Source organism: Porites lutea, chromosome 4 (genome assembly GCF_958299795.1).
Source record: "Porites lutea chromosome 4, jaPorLute2.1, whole genome shotgun sequence".
Lineage (NCBI taxonomy): Eukaryota > Metazoa > Cnidaria > Anthozoa > Scleractinia > Poritidae > Porites > Porites lutea.
The window spans coordinates 50,085,672-50,103,409 of NC_133204.1; the positions used below are offsets into that span (position 1 = coordinate 50,085,672).

Here is a 17,738-nt window from a genome sequence, read left to right on the forward strand (position 1 = left end):
CAAGCATTTCTTCGCGAACCTACAAATAACGCACAGGGAGGAAAACATTTATAATTTTCCAAATAGAATTCATGTTGTCATTGCAACTTCAATTCGGTGCGTACATGCTCTTTTTTCGCGATCCGAATTTCCCGCATTTCTTTGACCTTGCGCAGATACTCTGCTTGTCACATTTTACCACCTTCAATCCAACTTTTTGGAGGTTTTGAGCTAAAACTTCAAAACTTCACCCTTGCAGTCCTTCCTTTTCGAAGGATTAAAAAGATAAATTTAACTTCGAAGCTGCAATTACAAACCCTGCATTGATCCTTCGGATTCACTGAGATTTCTCCATTCCCGCCGTCCAAGCGTTGCTTCCGAAATACAAAGAAAATTTATTCGTCTCCGAAAATTCACTTCCGCTCCACGGAAGGCCAAACGTTTTATTGGTCAATTTATGACAGCTGATGACAGCATCAAATGTCCGTGTGCGCACTCAGGCATGACGGCCTAAGTGGGCGGTTTTCAAAATCCCGTTGTTTGTCTGCAAGCGTTTCCTTACCTTTCTTCCCCAACCCCTCCCCGCTCTTTTATTCGCGCCATTTTTCGCACGGTCTTTGACTCTCGTTCCTCGTTCTTTGCTACAAAACCGCACGGAAACGCTTGCTACACAGGCTGTAAGAAATGGTACGTATTTCAGTGAACTTTATCCTTTACTCGAAGTGCTAATTCATACCAGCCGTCGCAGGTTCTCATTTTGTTTTTAAATCTCTGGAATGATAGGAGGTAGATAGGCGCATTGTTACTGAGTATGTCCAAAAATAAACCATTAAACATATCAACGCGAACATATCAAATCCTCAAAGATATTGGCCACACGATAAGGGACGCGCGACAAGTCACCATGGAGTGCCTCTGGGTGGTAGTTTTTGTAATTCCTGCTGATGACATAGTAGGGCCGGGGTTTTGAAGAATCGAGTTTTTAAGTAACTGAAAAAAGGCTATTTTACTGCTTACTGTCGAGGATGTCACAAAACACTCACCAATTACATTTCGATTGAAGACTTAGACACCTAAGTTTGAGTCGCGGAATCTTTCTCAGGTGGTAGAATTTGACGTTAGTCCCGAGATTTAGGATGGAGAGAACCACGTGACAAAACGTCCCAGTACCAGAAGTTCGAATCGGTGTTGAGGACTGGCAGGTGTTTCGATGCCTTCTCTTATTCGCCTCTTGAGAGTGTTATCGGCTTCCATTGTGATGATCGAGGAAGAGGAAATATCAAGGCAATGTCCAGTGTCCCTGAGCTGATCGCCCAAACCAGATGTCAATACTCTCTTAATGTCAGTTGATAAAGATTCCGCGATAGAAGCGAAAGCTCTTACCTTTTTTAAAGAAAGTAGCCTGATTTGTCCTGTTCCAACTTAAAGTAACGTAAAAAACCTTCAATCTTTTCATGGTCGGAAAGGTAGGGGTGGAGGAATTAAAACGAGGTGAAACTGAGACAAGTTAAGTTTCAAGCAATGAGCCACATAATATAAAAACGAAACGACAAGATGTGCTGTCACATCAATGTGTTGCTCTTCTTTTTTAAATGTCAAGGTAGGCTTTAGTTATTTAAGAAACTAACTCAAGGAGAAGTACTTACCGCTTCCATATCATCTCCGATGTGTACCTCATCATCTGTCAGTGCTGCCATTTTTTCTTGTTCGTGTTTCTTCATCATCTCGATATCTTCACCTTCTGCCAAGATTTTATCATCGTAATCGCGGTCCTAAGACGACAACGTCAATAAATTTATAGAACTCTCTCGCTTCCCTATTGTTTGAACTTTTTCATTTGATATCTGAAAGATTTTTACTTTGAAGGATGTTTTAACTATTGAATTGATATTTATAAACCCTTTGTCGCTTTCCATGCACTCCTCATGCTTCCTCGTATTCTGCATCGTGACGATATGAATCGCCTTTTGCATGCTTGCAGAATCAGTTCTTTCATATCTTCAATTCATATTCGAGCGATTACATCTTTTTTTCTTTTGTTTATTTTGACTTTCCGTTGTTATGAGAACATCTAAAGCTTTCAAAGGACTGCCCGAAAAGCCGTTGTTGTTTACATGAAAGATCAAGGTTTCAGTAGTTGTTCATAGAATAATTATGATAAAACTATCAGTTACAACAACAAAATGGACTGGTTTACGATTGGTCAGAAACAACAAGCAGCATTTGCCGATGAAGCGCATTGTAAATTACCTTCAACCAACAACCAATTCCTTACATTGTCCTGGTTCTCTAAAGGTTTCATTTTTGTTCACATCAATCTAACACCACAGAACATTTCCCTGCTTCTGGTCGTTAAAGTGCTTTTGTTTGTTTGTTTTTTTTTTCCGATGGAGCTGGAGTAAATGCCCTGGCTGACAACTCTTACTGCTACGCATAGTGCAGCTGACGGGCCCCAGACAAAGTTACTGGATTTTAAAACACTTGAATAGTCAGACAAAGCCACCCCCTTTGGATTAAAAAGAACACTGAATACCGAAAATTTAAAGACTGCATTCATTTCTTCCTTGAGATGAGATGCGTTTAATTCTCTTCCTGAGAAGCTGCGAAGGAAAGTCGAAAGATCGTAATTTGATCTCATCTGCGACCCTCTCTCAAACATAATTAATCTTTCGTTAGCGAAAGGCATTTTTCCTGATAAACTTAATGTGACCAAGCTCATTGCTGTCTTTAAGTCTAGGGAGCCTGATCTTCTCAAAAATTACGAACCTATTTCACTATTACCGAATTTTTCTGTGAAAATGTTGTGCAGAATCGAATATCTTCCCACGTAGAATGTCTTGAGATATTGAATAAATTTCAGTTTGGATATGGAGCTAAGCATTCAACATCATTGTCATTGATTCACCTTATCAATAAGATTGCTTCGGCCATTAATGAGGGCCAAGTTAGAGCCGTTGTTTTCCTAGATCTGTCAAAAGCATTTGATACTTTGGATCATGACATTCTATTTAGAACATTATGGCCTTCGCAGCTTAGCCCTTAAATGGATTAGGAGCTACTTTTCAAAACGTGAGCAGTTTGTCCAGTTTAAAGAAACGCGCTCCCCCGGCTCATCAATTCAAATGTAGTGTTACGCAAGGTTCTATCTTAGGCCCCCTTTTCTTTGTTCCTTATATTAACGATCTTCCATATGCTCGTGCGCAAACGGAAGCATTACTTTTTGCATATCATACTACTATGTATTTTTCGCATTAAGATATTAACCAGGTACAGATAGTTATGAATAAAGAGCTCGATAGCATTGCTACGTGGATGAAGGCAAAAATATTTAACAGTCAATATTAAAAAGACCAATCATATCATATTCAAACCTCGACAAAAAAAAAACTCTCGAGTAATTTATCTCTCTCTTTCGACAATAAGCAACTTGAGCAAAAACAGGAAACCAAATTTCTACATCTAGGTGTATATATTCACGAAAATCTTTGCTGGAAATCTCACATAAATTTTATCTGTAGCAAAATAGCAAAATTACAGGTCACGCTATCTTTTGTCTATCAACACTAAATTATCCGTTTATTATACCCTTTTATTATATAAACACCAATGAAATACCAGGTGAGCTTTCGTGCGAAAACTTGATATCTTCACATGTGAAAATATCACCTTTCCTATGGCTACATAATAAATCGCGCCTTTCACACCAAAAAACTATTAAAGTGAAATGGTTTGGTATTTCATTAGTGTTTATATAATGAATAGAACATTACAAGGCCGCTTGGAGATACGAAATTTCTCTTCTCGTGTTGAAGAAATATTTCACTTGTTCGCTGCACTCACTCGTGAAATATTTTTCAGCACTCGAAGAGAAATTTTGTATCACCGCGCGGCCATGTAAGATCCTCTCTATAAATATATATCCTTACTTAAGCTACTGTAATATAGTCTGGTCACAAACATACAATACCCACTTGAACAGAACTTTTCTCTTACAAAAAAGTGCTTTCCGTGCTTTAACCTACTTAGAATATCAAACAACAACAACCACAAGAATTATATTCCACACAGTTCAGATACGAAGTAAATACAAACTCAGTTAATTACTTGCAGGTATAAGAAATCAGAAAAAATAAACTTTCCCACCGCTAATGGCATAAAAGGCTAATCGAGGTGGGGCAAAGATGAAGACCAACTTAAGGTAATAAAATAAGACAAAACTGATGACGGCAAACTAAGATAGGACCAACAATACAATAAGGTTAAATAGGAAAATTAAATGGAAAAATTTACATCCAAACATAAATGAATAAATAAAATAAAAATAATTATTGCGCTTTCCAAGGTTAAGATAATTTGCTAAATATAAAGTAATTGATCAATTGAGACTTCAATATTGTCATTCTCACGCTCTAAAGTTTCAAGAAGTATTTGTTTAATTTTGTTTCGGAACTTGTATTTACTAAGAGATTTAACAGAATAAGGGATCGAGTTCCAAATCGATATACCAATCCTGGCAAAAGATTTTTTCATTCGCTCAGTTTTGGAAGCTTTCACATAGAAGCATTCATTTGAGGATGATCTCGTATTATAATTGTGAATCATACTAGTTTTGGTGAATTGCCTAAGAATGTCAGTTGGGACGGACTGCTCAGGAATGTCATATATTAGATAACTTACATGTTTAAAAAACGAAAAGGGCAAAGCAAGACATTTTGCTTAGCCAAAAAAAGGGAACTGCCTGGTCTCAATCGTTACCAAAAAGTTTTTGAAGTACCAGCCACAAGCGCAAATACCATACTCCAAATAGGGAGCAATCAAAGTATGATAGATGTTGAGCAATAGGCGCCGTGGGATATAGTGTCTCAGTTTAGCTACCATCCCCATTGATTTGCTGAATTTATGGCATATGTAATCAGTATGATGTTTCCATGAGAGGTCAGAATCAATCAATAGTCCAAGGTATTTAACGAAATTTTTCAACTCAAGACATGTCTGGGTATTAGTTACAGAGTTAAAAACTTTTAATAATAATAATAATAATAATAATAATAATAATTAAAAATCATTATTTAATTTTTTTGGTAACTTTTACCTGGGGAACAAAAGGCACAATCTTCTGGCGGGGTCGGAAAATAACAACATTTGACCTTTTATCAAAAGGTGGAAACTGTATCGATGCTCTCTTGTCAATTCAACATAGGATCAACATCTACTTGGATAACCCCGACTGTAAAGCAGTTCGCCTTTTTGCTACGGACTTCACCAAAGCTTTTGACTCTGTGAAACATGAACTTCTTCCTAATACATTAAAAAAGCTCCCACTGAATCCATATATTACCAAATGGTACTTGAACTTTTTAAAGGATAGAAAACAAAGGGTATGTTGCAACAACTTCGAGTGTGACTGGAAACCGGTTAACAAAGGGACAACTCAAGGTAGCGTTAGCTGTCCTTACCTTTTTAACATCTCAATGATCTTAACATCACTTTAGGTAATCATGACGCGCTATTTAACTATGCTGATGTTTCGACAATTATTACTCCTGTATGGAAGGAAGTAGACTACTCCGATCAGTTAGTGTCACAGGTTTTAGATTGGATGGATACAAATGAAATGTCTTGCAACCCAAGCAAATGTAAAGAGTTGACGATCAAAAAGAGAGGCAACCGCGATCTCTATTCACCTATTGTGATGATATCTTCTGTAAAGAAGTTGAGATTTTGGGCGTCACCTTCCAATGTGACAGCAAATTTTCAATGCAGGGAAGAACAAACTTATTAAAGCTAACAAATCCCTACATATCCTTAGAACGGTGCGCAAAGAGGGGTAAAATCAGTCAGAAATAGACCCTCTCTTTAATACAATAGTTCTACCTAATATTAATTACGCATTATCTGTCTACGCCGCGTCCGAGCCCGATCTTACACCTGTAAAATGTTTCTTAGACCTCTGTTTCAAAAGGAAGTATACGTCTAACCCTGTAGGTGTTTATGATTTTTTAGAGAGGCAAGACCGTAAAATTTTCAGAAACGTTTCTAATGCTAAAGGGCATCCACTCTTATCTATTATGCCTTGTGTTAAACCGTCCAGTTACAATCTTAGGAAAGAAACTTGTTTTAAATCTAGGATTAACACTATGCGTTTTAAAAACTCTTTTATTAATCGTTTAGTTTTATCTAAGAATTAGCTATGCAATATAATAGATTTTTTTTAATTCTTACTTTTTAGCTTTTTAAAATTTCTTACACTTACTTGTAACAAAAGATATGCATTTTTACCTTTTGATGAATAAAGACTTTATTATTATTATTACTTTGTTATAATATAAAAAGTCAGCTTATTGGCTTCCAGCCATTCACAAACTCTAGCAAATTCCAGATTAACAGTTGATTCAAGTACACTCAGGTTTTATTAGTGTAAGTAAAAGTGGAATCGTCAGCAAACAAATGAAAGGATAATTCCTTGAAAGATTTAAAGATGTCATCAACGTATAATAAGAATAAAAGGGGGCAAGGACAGAACCTTGGTGAACCCTATGAAATATGATTGCAATCAGGAATTTATCACCCCTCTTATACCATAATTTTCAAGTTTAGCCAATAGAATACTGTGGTTAACAGTCCTACCAAACTCAAGATTTTACATATATTTGGTCTTTCTACGTTCCATGTCGCTAAATTTATGTTCTGCTTTCATCATCATTTGCTACGTTCTTCTTTTCTAAACCTATTTATAACTGGTTGCCAGGTATACACATATGCCACCAGATTTGTAACAAATTATAGACCACACTTTTGTCGAACAAATATTAAACAGTTTACTGTTTTATACTTCGGTCCAAAAATTTCCCTTCCATTATCCGTTTCAAGCTCTACCACTTTTGCTAATTTTAAGAAGCGTCTTCGGGACTTTCTTTCTCGTACCTTTGAAACTGACTTAAGTCTGGTGTATTCTTACGCTGCCGCCTAGTCCTAATTTATTTCAATCAATAATCATATCATGAGGAGACCTCCTTGTACAAGCCTTTGGCTTTCTGAGGTCTCCGCACCTTTCACTGCTTTGATCCCTCTATATTACCTATTTTACCTATTTTGTAAAAGTGTTCTTGTTGAACTTAAACTGTACTGTTTTTCAAGATTAACATATCTTGTATTGAAATTATGGCCAGTATTATGAATTTTATCTTAAACTGACTGTAACTCTGTAATCTTACACAATATGGTGATGCAAAATAGAAAAATAAAAAAATAAGTAATCTCGTTTCCAGATCCCTTGTGGAAGAAGCCGACAAGAGATGTAGAAACGAGATTACTTATTTTTTTATTTTTCTATTTTGCATCACCATATTGTGTAAGATTAGATTAGATTAGAGTGATCACAGCTCGTCCGTTCAAATCAAAATAGACAATACCCAATGCCTCACGGGAAGTGACAAAGGGTCTTTAACTCAACCACTCTCCCTCCCCTCTACACGCGTATTTTCACGTGCGTTTTAAGGCTTAAGCCAACTACTGTCCAGTACGTGCTCGAGTGTACGTTTGAACTTCGTTGAGTAGTGTTTTTGTTTGCTTTGTTTTAAAGTCGTTAATAATAAAAGAGGAATCAACACCATAAGGGTATAAGGGTATACACCAAGCAGGCGTCGGTTTCTTTAAACTGTCAAATTATTTCAGGAATCTGTTTTGTGAGATAAATATTTCAAAATTTTAACACCTATGTTGACTTCAACTATCATATTCTATTTTACATGGCCGGTGTCTTCTACAGGAGACAAATAACCCTTCATAGCCCAGAAATATCAGCGTCAAACGCTGCTATTTGAACCCACGAAACGGTAAGTGTATCAGAGTTGGTAATGATTCAATTTTATCTTACATAGTTTAAATATTATTTCCTTTGCTTTTGGGTGTAGCAATGGATGATATCCAACAAAAACATAAAACATAACACAGTACCTTGGTTTCCTCTATCTGCCTCTTTTCTAACTGTTCCATCTTTGCTTTCCTTCGTCGTGCTAATTTTTCCTCCAGTAACTGGCGTTGCCGTAACTTGCTTAATGTAAGACTAACGTGAATTGAAAAATATATACTTTGGAAACTGACTTCACTAAAATGTCAGTTAAGTCTAGAAAAGTTTGAAGATAACCTAAGTTGCAAACTATACTAAAGACCGGTGAATTCTAAACTACACTGAGAGGGTGCGTCGTTGGCAGGGGTAAAAAAGGTACATCGTCATGACTACTTTCTGAACTCAAAACCTAGCTTTTAATATAGAACTATCCCCGTAAGGGGAGGTGAACAATGGTACATATACCGAAACGCGATTCGTCGAGGTATATATCTAGCGCTGTTGACAGACCCTGAGGGGGATAGTTGCTTTAGTATTTACCAAATCAGTTGGATAAAACTGAAAGAAAAGTAAGTTTTTGTAAATTAAAAGCTTCACTAAGTAGGAACTTTGTTTACAGTTTACAAATATTGTCAAGTGCATTTTACGATTTTGTTGCAAATTCTACCATCCAGTGAACACTGATAAGCCAAAGTTCGTCGCTTTCTTGGTATTTTCTTGTACGACTACTTCATTTATCACACAGACTTCGTCTTCCGCAAATGTCTCGAAACGAGACGCCATCTTGGCTCTGGTCGCAAAACAGTGAATTGCCAAGGTTATTCCGAGTTACGGGACCCAATCAAAACGCGCGAAAATAGCTATTCACTGATTTGGTAAATACTAAATCATAATATCTACCTTTAAACTAAGAAAATTGTGTTTAAAACTTTACAGTACCTGCTTTCTAACCCAGCAACATTTTTTTCATGCTCTTGGATAATCCTGTCTCTTTCTTCCTCTGATAACGCCACTTGATTGACAATTAAGTCTCTGAAGTAGTAAGGTAACAAAATTTTGAAAGTATAACTCCGTGTTTTTACAGATTATCGATATCAGTATATTTGCGTTAGTGAACATAGGCCTACCATTCCTCCACGGTAATGGAATACTGCAGCACGATAATGAGATGCCGCAGCACTGTATCAAGATGCCGCCGTATCTGCGAACCATTTTGGAACTCCAGCGATGCATACTATTACTACTAATGTAAGCCCTCTTCGAGAAAAATTTTTAGTGTCGGAACAAAGCGGGTAATGTCGAGCGGGTAAGTTAGGCCAAATTTATCCACTGGGGTAACCAGTAGGAACCCTGAATTCTCTTAACCGCGCGCCTTATACACCTTTTGTTTTCATTACGAGAAAATACCCAATCATTTGCGTGAAACGGCGACCAATAGTGCGAAGATACATTCATTAGCGCGAAATACGAACATTTGCGCATAAATCAGATTCAACTACGATTTTTGCATTTTAATCAACATTCAATAACACCTTTGGGCATTCATATGCATCATTGGGCATATAAAAGAGAAAAAGATACTTTCATTAACGCCAACATCAAAGTCATTAACACCATTTTGAAAGTCAAAAGGGACAATTGACATACATTTAGCTGCGGTCACAATATCATGTTTCAGCGCAGAGCTTCAGCAAGCACTGCAGTTGTTGTTTCCGAACTCCGCTAGTGAGATTGCTAGGGCTTTGCCCTCTAATTCCTGTTATACATCTTTAAATTTCCGGACTCGAGATGTCGGCCTTTGGTGTCGCTTTCAGACAACTTAAATTCTTTTCAACGATGTCGAGTTGGGAAGCGTAAGTTGTGTACGTATGGGGCGGGAATGGCCAAATCTAGGTGGGCTGGCACCCCGTCATATCCAAAGACCACCAACTTATCGGGATCCATTTTTTCCTCGCCCACGCCAGAAAGTCACCGAAAAACCGACACAGTATTCATTACTCCAGCAGCTGCCGACGAAAACATTTGATAGGTGATATTGCCATGGTCATAGTCAAGTTTCGTCCTCGTTGGCCGCACACTTGGGGTTCGCCCTCCACTCCCTGTCGCGACCTGCCATGACTTCTGGCCGACTAGGGTAAATGTGTAGCCGCAGCCGTCGACGAACACACAGTGGCGAAGTACAGCGTGATTCTTTAAACAAGTTCAGGCCAATTTTTGGGGGGAATTGGTACTGTTTAATTGAAAATAGATTTTTGTCTATTAAATGTAAAGAACGCTCAATTGACTGTCCAAGCATATTAATGTTTCTCTTATCCATTCTAAAGCTGCCCAGGAATGCTATTGAATTGCAAACAGTGTCATAAAAATGTTAATAAATAAAGTTTGCACTTAAATGTTTGTCTATTGTCCCTAATGATTTTCAAGATAATGCTAATGACTCGAATGTTAGCGTCAATGAAAGTATATTTTCTCTTTTGTATGCCGAATGACGCAAATGAATGCCCAAAAATGTTATTGAATGTTGATTAAAATACAAAAATCGTTACTGAATCTGATTTATGCGCAAATGTTCGCTTTTTCGCGCTAATGAACGTATCTTTGCGCTGTTGGTCGCCGTTTCATGCAAATGAATGCGTATTTTCTCGTAATGAACAGCAAAAGGTGTAATAAAAACTTATACTGGCCACATTAACAGGACCAGAAACAAATCGATCCAGGCGGGACATGCAGGACTTACCACGTAACTTCAAAATTAATACAGAAAACCAGGGTAGTGCGAATGTTTGGTCTAAAAAGAAGGAGGTGCCCAAAACCAGAGTTTAACGTAACGTATTCGTTAAGCTTAAAACACCACAGCGCTCTTGGTGATTCTCCTTTGCTCCAACATTAGTGTTCGACCTGATAGTATCAAAACGTTTGTTTTTTGAAAGACCCGTCCTGTTATAAGCGAATTCATTGACTCTGCAGCGTTTTTCATATATCCACTGCTACACTCCTGGACTTACAACGCACTTACCCAACAATCTTGTCTTCTTGTTTCCTAACTTCCGCTTGCTCTACTTGCTCTTCTTTCATCTTCTTTTCTAACAGAGCGCGCTGCTTCTCTAATCGTCTCTAAAACAAAATATATGTATATTTTGTAATATCACTGAAGACAAAATTTACAAGAATTTTACGATTCAATCTCTCACAAGCAATTGATGAACTCTTGTGTGAAGTATTTACTGTGCTGAACGTGGATTAAATTACAAATTATCTTGGCAATTTATCGCAAGTTACTGACCTCGAGTAAATTTCTTTGACGCCTACGCTCTTCTTCCCGAGCCTCCTGCTGCAAAGCAACGTCTGCCATATGTCGCTCGAGAATGGCTTCCTTCTCAGATTCCGACAGGCCTATTGCAACGAGAGAAACAAGTCCAAACATAATTCACAAGAAAAAGGGAGAAAGGCCTGCAGCTTAGGCCAGCTTACCTTTGTTTATAAGCTCTTGGTATATTTTCTGCGAATTTTGTTTCATAAGATGATTTGCCTCCTGAGTGTGATGATCGCGTAGGTTCTGAAGTTCCTCAGCCGCCTGTAGACACAAAACATTGCGGTTCGGAACATACAGTCTACCATTACACAAAATTGTTATGTTAAGCGTTCCCCCCCCCCTCCCCCCTCGAGCACAAAATACATGGCAATATCAATATACCATATAGATATAGATATAGATATAGTCTAACCTCCACAAACGGCCACTATTTTTTGTCCCGGTGGACTTTCTTATTATCCATACATTGACTCTTGTTTAAATCTCTTTACAACGGTCACTTTCTTCCGTCCCCAAGGTGGCCGTTGCGGAGAGGTTCAATTGTACAAGTCTATTTGGAGGTTCAGTTCTGGTTGTTTTCAAAGCTCTCAGGGTGTCAATTTCCTTTACACTTCACAAAAAAAAAAAAAAAACTTTAACTGAACTTAGCCAGGCACACCTAAGTTCTGTCTAAGCGTTTCATTAAAATTCAACAAGAACAATGCATTTTTTCGTCTCTTCGAGAACTGAAAATCATGGCCAGAGTATAAAGTGTTTGAGTCAGTGTAATGTATTGGGTTTGTTTGGACAGATTGAGTGTCACGAATAAGATATATTGGACCCTCGAAATTTAACTTGAAAAATACACCTTGCAACAATGAACTCTCGAGGCCTATAATCAGGGCATACCTCTTTGTCAGAGTTTCTCTCTGTTTCTTCGATTTCTTGGCGCTGTTTCACTAAAAGCTTCTGTTTTTCATTAACTGCAGCCAAAGTATCTAAGAAGGCATGGCATACAAAACAATAACTGTCTATTAAGTTGTTATGGAAAAAAAAGTAAAGTGTTAGACACTGGATATAAGAAAACTCAGAAGTGGCTCACAGGTTTAAAGGCTCACTGATATCCTGATCATAAAGAAAACTAACTCGGCATTTTCAATCCTATTAGTTAGTATATAGATTTAGCCAAGGCTAAAAGCGAAGCTCTCGTTTACAAACTCAAATTTACTTAAACAAAAGATAAACTTGAAACCTCTGCGAGGAAATCTTTCAAAACTGTGATTGATATTAGTTCGATCACAATCATGCCCCACATTTTATTAATGAGATTAGGACAAGAGGCCATGGGCCATGACCTTATTGATGTTAATGTTTCGCACCGAATGTTAATGAGATTTCCCAACAAAAGGCCCTGAACATCCCTACTATACTGCTTACCTATCTCTACGTGTTCAAATTTTTCAGCCTGTCGCTGTTCAAATTCCTCGTCCTGACGCTGGTGCTCACGTACCTGAATCAAAGGAATTCAAGGGATGAGATCAATATCTTCCTTAAACGTATGTGTATTTTAATTAAAAAAATTGTACAAAGACTCGTGAACAAGTGCACGCACGCACGCTTCAACGCTTGCAGTGCAAAACCAAAGCAGGTTTTGGCCCCCTCCACAGGACTCCGGATATTTTTGAAACCACATATTTTTTTTAACAACAAACACGAAACCACTGAAGTGGAAATGTCCAGATTCAAGTGGACGTGTGCCATAGTAGCTGACTGTATTTGGAAAAAAGCATTTAAAATACCTTCTCTTCAATTTTCCTTTGCTTAAGTGCAGTTAACTTCTGATGTAATTTCTGCTCTTGTCGCTTTCTGTCTTTGGCAAGTTTACTCTCTACCAACTCCATCTCTTTTCTGAATCGCTTCAGGTAGAGCGCAGCGTCGTCAGTGCTAAGCGTCGATGACCTGAAGAAGGTTTAGAAGGTAAAACAGTGTGTCCAAAAAATTAGGTCGACAAGAATTGCTAAAAGAGTATTAATAATTTTGCGGTACTATAAGCAGTGATACTCTAGTGTTAGAGGCTTTAAGTCACTTGAAAAAAAAAAGCTGAAGAACGCCAGTTACTTGAAAAAAACCTAAAGAACGCTTTGCACACGGGCACGCTGAACTACTGAACCCGTCTGTACTTCAATGAATTATATTTCTGTGTAGAAGGGATAATAATAGAACACTGACGTACCTCACAAGACTCTCTAGTGCGTCAGAATGACCTTCCTCCAGTTTTTTCAAATCGCTTCTTTTCCGCTCCTCTTCTTCTTGCTATAATGAAAATAATCGGTAAAGATCTCTGAACAGCGAAAATAATAAATCAGAAAGTTCACTTACTTTTATCGGCGACTCGACAGAGGACCCGGGTAAAGTGGTTTTTGAGAAGCTCTTGTCAGGGTCCCTCTCTTGGCCACGTTTATTTCCACAAATATAGCAATAACTTCAACTCACCTTTTGTCGGGCGAGCGCTCTCCTCTCTGTCAACTTCATCTCAAGTTCCACAACACGCCTAGCTTTCTCCTCGTCCGTCGCCTTATCTATTGCTGCCATATTAGCCAAGTGGCTATATATTAAAGCGTTTGCTTGCTCTTCATCCAATTTAGCGTCTTTTATCAATTTCTGGATCATTTTGTTTTGTGCTTCTTTCAAAGCGAAGCGTTTGCTGATGGACACTTCCTATGATAGTGAAAGAAGAAGGGGAGATCATTTACTTCGAAAAGTTACCGCGCACAACACGAACAACGCCAATTATGATTAGAAAGACAGGAAAGTAAATACCGTCAACAGAAACAGTGAGCTTTGGGACCGCGCTGACCCGGACACTAGTTCTGCAACTTTGAAAAGCGTTTACCTAAACTCGAAATCAAAGGCACAAGTCTGATACATATAGAAATCCGCTTCAATCTTGCATAGTGTTTCATTCGATCTTCAACATTTTACTGAAAACCTGTTCCTGAGTATTCTTTTACTCATCCTATAATGTTTGGTTAAAAAAGCTTTTTGTCATATGCACGTCAGCTAAGAAATGGCATCTAATTCGTAGGTGCATTGGCTGACTGTGTCCCTTTAAGCCTCTTTTTACCTTTCTTAGTTTCTCCATTTCAACGTCTTGTTCGAGCTTGAGGTTTTGTTTCAGCTCATGTTCTTGAGCTTCGTGTCTTCTTTTCAGAAGATCCAAGATTTCTTTCTTCTCCTGCTAGCAAAAAAGAAGATTAAAATCCACCAGACAATGGGTAAAGGCTGCCCTCCAAGAGAAAAAGGTGTTTTGCTTCAAATAAAATTGCAATCTCACCTCATTCAAAAGTCCTTTAGTTTTACTTTCCATTTCTTCACTTTCCTTAATTTGCTTCCGATGCAAGGTATCCAAACAATTCTGCAACGAAAATGAATCGGACACCATGAGGAAATAGAATAATTATATGTGTGGAGTATACCTGCTGTTCACGCAACTACAATCCCGGACAAAACTGCTTGAGAAAGTTTTTCCCTTCATGTCCACTTTCCTACGCAACAAAACTATTTCCAAAACGAAGCCTTTGCGGAAAGAAAACCCCTTCCTCCAATTCAATGTTGCTTCCCACAAACGCCTAGGGATCAGGCTTTCTTTTGAATACACAACAACATTGCTTTCAGGGGAAGAGGGAGAGGGAAGAACTGGTACAGCTACGATGTTGAGAAAAATGCTGTCCAAGCATACAATTTTCTCAACAGTTTTGTCCAAGATTGTAGATTTCAAAGTGCATTAAACTGCACTGCTGGTTAGCTCAGTTGGGAGAGCGCCGGTCTGCTGAGCCGGAGGTCGCGGGTTTTAACCCCGGCCGGACTAACACTCAAGAGTCTTTAAAATAACTGAGAAGAAAGTTCTGCCTTTATAATGACATCTGCAAACGGTTAGACTTTCTAGTCTTCTCCCACACGGACGAAAAACCGTAAGTCCCTTCTTACAGCACTTTCACTTATCTGGTTCTAGGGAGACGCAAAAGAAACCACACCACTGTTCGAAAACAGTAGGGGACGTAGACCCCGGTGGAGTGGCCAGCCTTTCCTGGGATGGGTAGGTTGTCTGTAAGGAGAGATCTTAATATAGGATAACCTCATGATTCTCCTTCAAGTGTCTTAATGGCTTCTTGTAAAACAGTGTATGTATGTATGTTATTCAAAGGGTGAAAATTACAACGTACCCGCATAACGAATATACTAAATTGTTTATAGCAAGAGCTGCAAGACTCCTTTTATGATCTGTATATTTTCTACTTCCTTTTTGTATTAGTATAGTCACTTAATAGTATTTTATAGTATATGTTTTTCACTTTAATTAGGTAAATCCATTGTATATATTTTTTTAAAGATGGATAAAAAAAGCTTATTATTATTACCCGACGAAGCAAGTCTCGCGTTACCAACTTGACTAAGAAGCACTAATACTACTTCTCTAGTTTAAACATTTCAAAAATAGTATTACTATTTCCTCAAAATTAACTCCAGAGTGCTAACTGTTTTTTTACTGTTAGGGTAATCGGTCAAATCACAGGTAACCCAAGCTGATGACTGAGAATCGTTGTTGCGTAGCAGAAATATCATAAGAGTTTTTATGGAGATTTAAGCAATCGTTATTTAGGGTTCAAAAATAGTAATAAAGATACATCAGAATTTCTTACCTTGTCTCCTTGTCTTAATCTATGGTGTTTTCTTAGTACTTTTGGCCGTTTGCCGTTGTTCGTTAATATAATACTTTAGTATATACTAAAACAGTGGATAGCGTTTTTCGCGCGCTCTGATTGGCTACTCAATCAGTGAATATCCTGCACTATTCACTGATTCACCTCCAGTTCCTCCGAGCGAGCGACGCCAAACTCGCGTAAGTTGCGAGCAAAATGCCTTCCCGGTTTGCTGCCGTAAGCAAACAAAGAAATTTCACAACTAATCAAGCAAGCTGTTTCCGAAATACACGAAGAAGGTGACGAAGTTCGGATTGGAAGTTTTAATAGGTAAAACTTTGACTTTTTGACACGAATTTATCGATAAAACCGGTGAAAAAGTTTTTTGTTTACAAATGCAAATTAAGTTTAAGTCTTGCGTTAATTTATTTAGTTGAGTTGTTCATAAATAAGCTTAAAACTAAATTTAATAATCTTTTTTTATAGAATGATTTTAAATACAAAAAGAATTCACAACTCCTTTTGAAGAAATTTTCCCGCAAGAGCTAAACAAATGCCTTCAAAAGTTTTAATTGTCGGCAAGAAAAAGCGACGGCCGCGGCCGCCCGGTCATTACGCGCCAAAATTGTAATCGTTGGCAACAGTATTTGAGTTAAAAATCGTCATTTTTGTGCTCAATTATCTCACTGTTTTAGTATATACTAAAACAATTATTCACCTCAGTGTCGGTGGCTAGTCGTGGATATTTACCTCACTGCTTCGCAGTTCGGTAAATATCCAGGACTAGCCACCTCCACTTCGGTGAATAATTGTTATATATAACGAACAACGGCAGAACTAAAACTCGCTGGAATCGCCCTGAAACGGCCAAAAATGCTAAGAAAATACAATAAATTTAGACAAAAAGACAAGGTAAGAAAATCTGATGTATTTTTATTACATTTTTGACCCCTGAATAACGATCGCTTAAATCCCCATACAAACCCTTATAATATTTCTGTTACGCAACAACAATTCTCACTCGTGACCTTGGGGTACCTGTGGTCAGTTCCTCAACCCGCCAGAGAAAACGTGCACTGAAATTCACTGTGGCTTTGTTTTCTTTTTATACAGCTATTTCGAGCAATACAAAGGTTGTCGGAAAAAGGGCACGCGACAATCCCGAAAGACATTGTGGGTGGTTTTAAGTTCGCTGTTCTTTAAAGAAATTTGAAAGAACTGGTACGAAAGGCCGTGGAAATGTGTTTGCGAGTGCTAAAGGAAAGCAACAAAAGTAGGTTCGACAGGTACAGTCGTCAGAAAAAGTGTATTGATCATATGCCATATTACCTTTCGGGATTGTCGCGTGCACATTTTTCCGACGACCTTTCTCGAAATAGCTGAATATATAGTGTCGCCAAAATTAACTTGATGGTGTCTGGATATCCTAGCTGAAATTCAGTACTTTACCTTCCCTTCCGTCTGTAGCTTCTTTCTAAGTTCAATTGACTTTCTTTTATATTCCGCTGACATCTTAAATGCTACTGCTCCGATTGCTTGTTTGATTTCTAAGCAAAACTAGAGAACCACCAAACGTCAACAACCAACGCTCTTTGTTATGATTAATTGCTGTTTGTTAAATATAATGTCTTTCCTTTAATTAAAATACCGTTCTAATTATTCTTCCCGATAACACCGTTTGGCTCGTGCCTTCAAATAAAGGCGCGCTGACTGACTTACTGCTTGGCTAATATACTAAACACTGAGCTACACAAGTTGTCAATTTGGTTTAGAGTTAATAGGCCTTCATAAAACCTGAAAAAAAGAAACAACTAAATTTATTGTACTTAAACCATGCCGAAAGCGTATAAATCATAATATTCACCTTTTAATAGATGGCCAGAAAATTGACCAGGTAACTGAGAAACAGTTTTCTTGG

The 17,738-nt window shown here is 37.9% G+C and overlaps 1 protein-coding gene across 3 annotated transcripts in view; it reads right to left on the reverse strand.

Moving 5' to 3' along the window:
• LOC140933976 (uncharacterized) overlaps nucleotides 1-17,738 on the reverse strand; it is a 64,934-nt gene that overhangs the window by 15,386 nt on the left and 31,810 nt on the right. For 2 of the 3 annotated variants that reach the window (XM_073383665.1, XM_073383663.1), the window contains exons 17-31: nucleotides 17,270-17,377; nucleotides 14,455-14,535; nucleotides 14,245-14,358; nucleotides 13,614-13,838; nucleotides 13,354-13,433; nucleotides 12,920-13,079; nucleotides 12,558-12,630; nucleotides 12,030-12,118; nucleotides 11,300-11,402; nucleotides 11,112-11,221; nucleotides 10,845-10,942; nucleotides 8,768-8,860; nucleotides 7,936-8,044; nucleotides 1,626-1,751; nucleotides 1-19 (exon numbers count right to left, since the gene is read on the reverse strand). The exon at nucleotides 1-19 is cut by the window's left edge and continues 83 nt beyond it. In XM_073383665.1, coding sequence (XP_073239766.1) covers nucleotides 1-19; nucleotides 1,626-1,751; nucleotides 7,936-8,044; nucleotides 8,768-8,860; nucleotides 10,845-10,942; nucleotides 11,112-11,221; nucleotides 11,300-11,402; nucleotides 12,030-12,118; nucleotides 12,558-12,630; nucleotides 12,920-13,079; nucleotides 13,354-13,433; nucleotides 13,614-13,838; nucleotides 14,245-14,358; nucleotides 14,455-14,535; nucleotides 17,270-17,377 — 1,588 coding nt within the window. The remainder of the gene's footprint in view (nucleotides 20-1,625; nucleotides 1,752-7,935; nucleotides 8,045-8,767; nucleotides 8,861-10,844; nucleotides 10,943-11,111; nucleotides 11,222-11,299; nucleotides 11,403-12,029; nucleotides 12,119-12,557; nucleotides 12,631-12,919; nucleotides 13,080-13,353; nucleotides 13,434-13,613; nucleotides 13,839-14,244; nucleotides 14,359-14,454; nucleotides 14,536-17,269; nucleotides 17,378-17,738) is intronic. The other variant, XM_073383664.1, reaches the window with a different exon arrangement.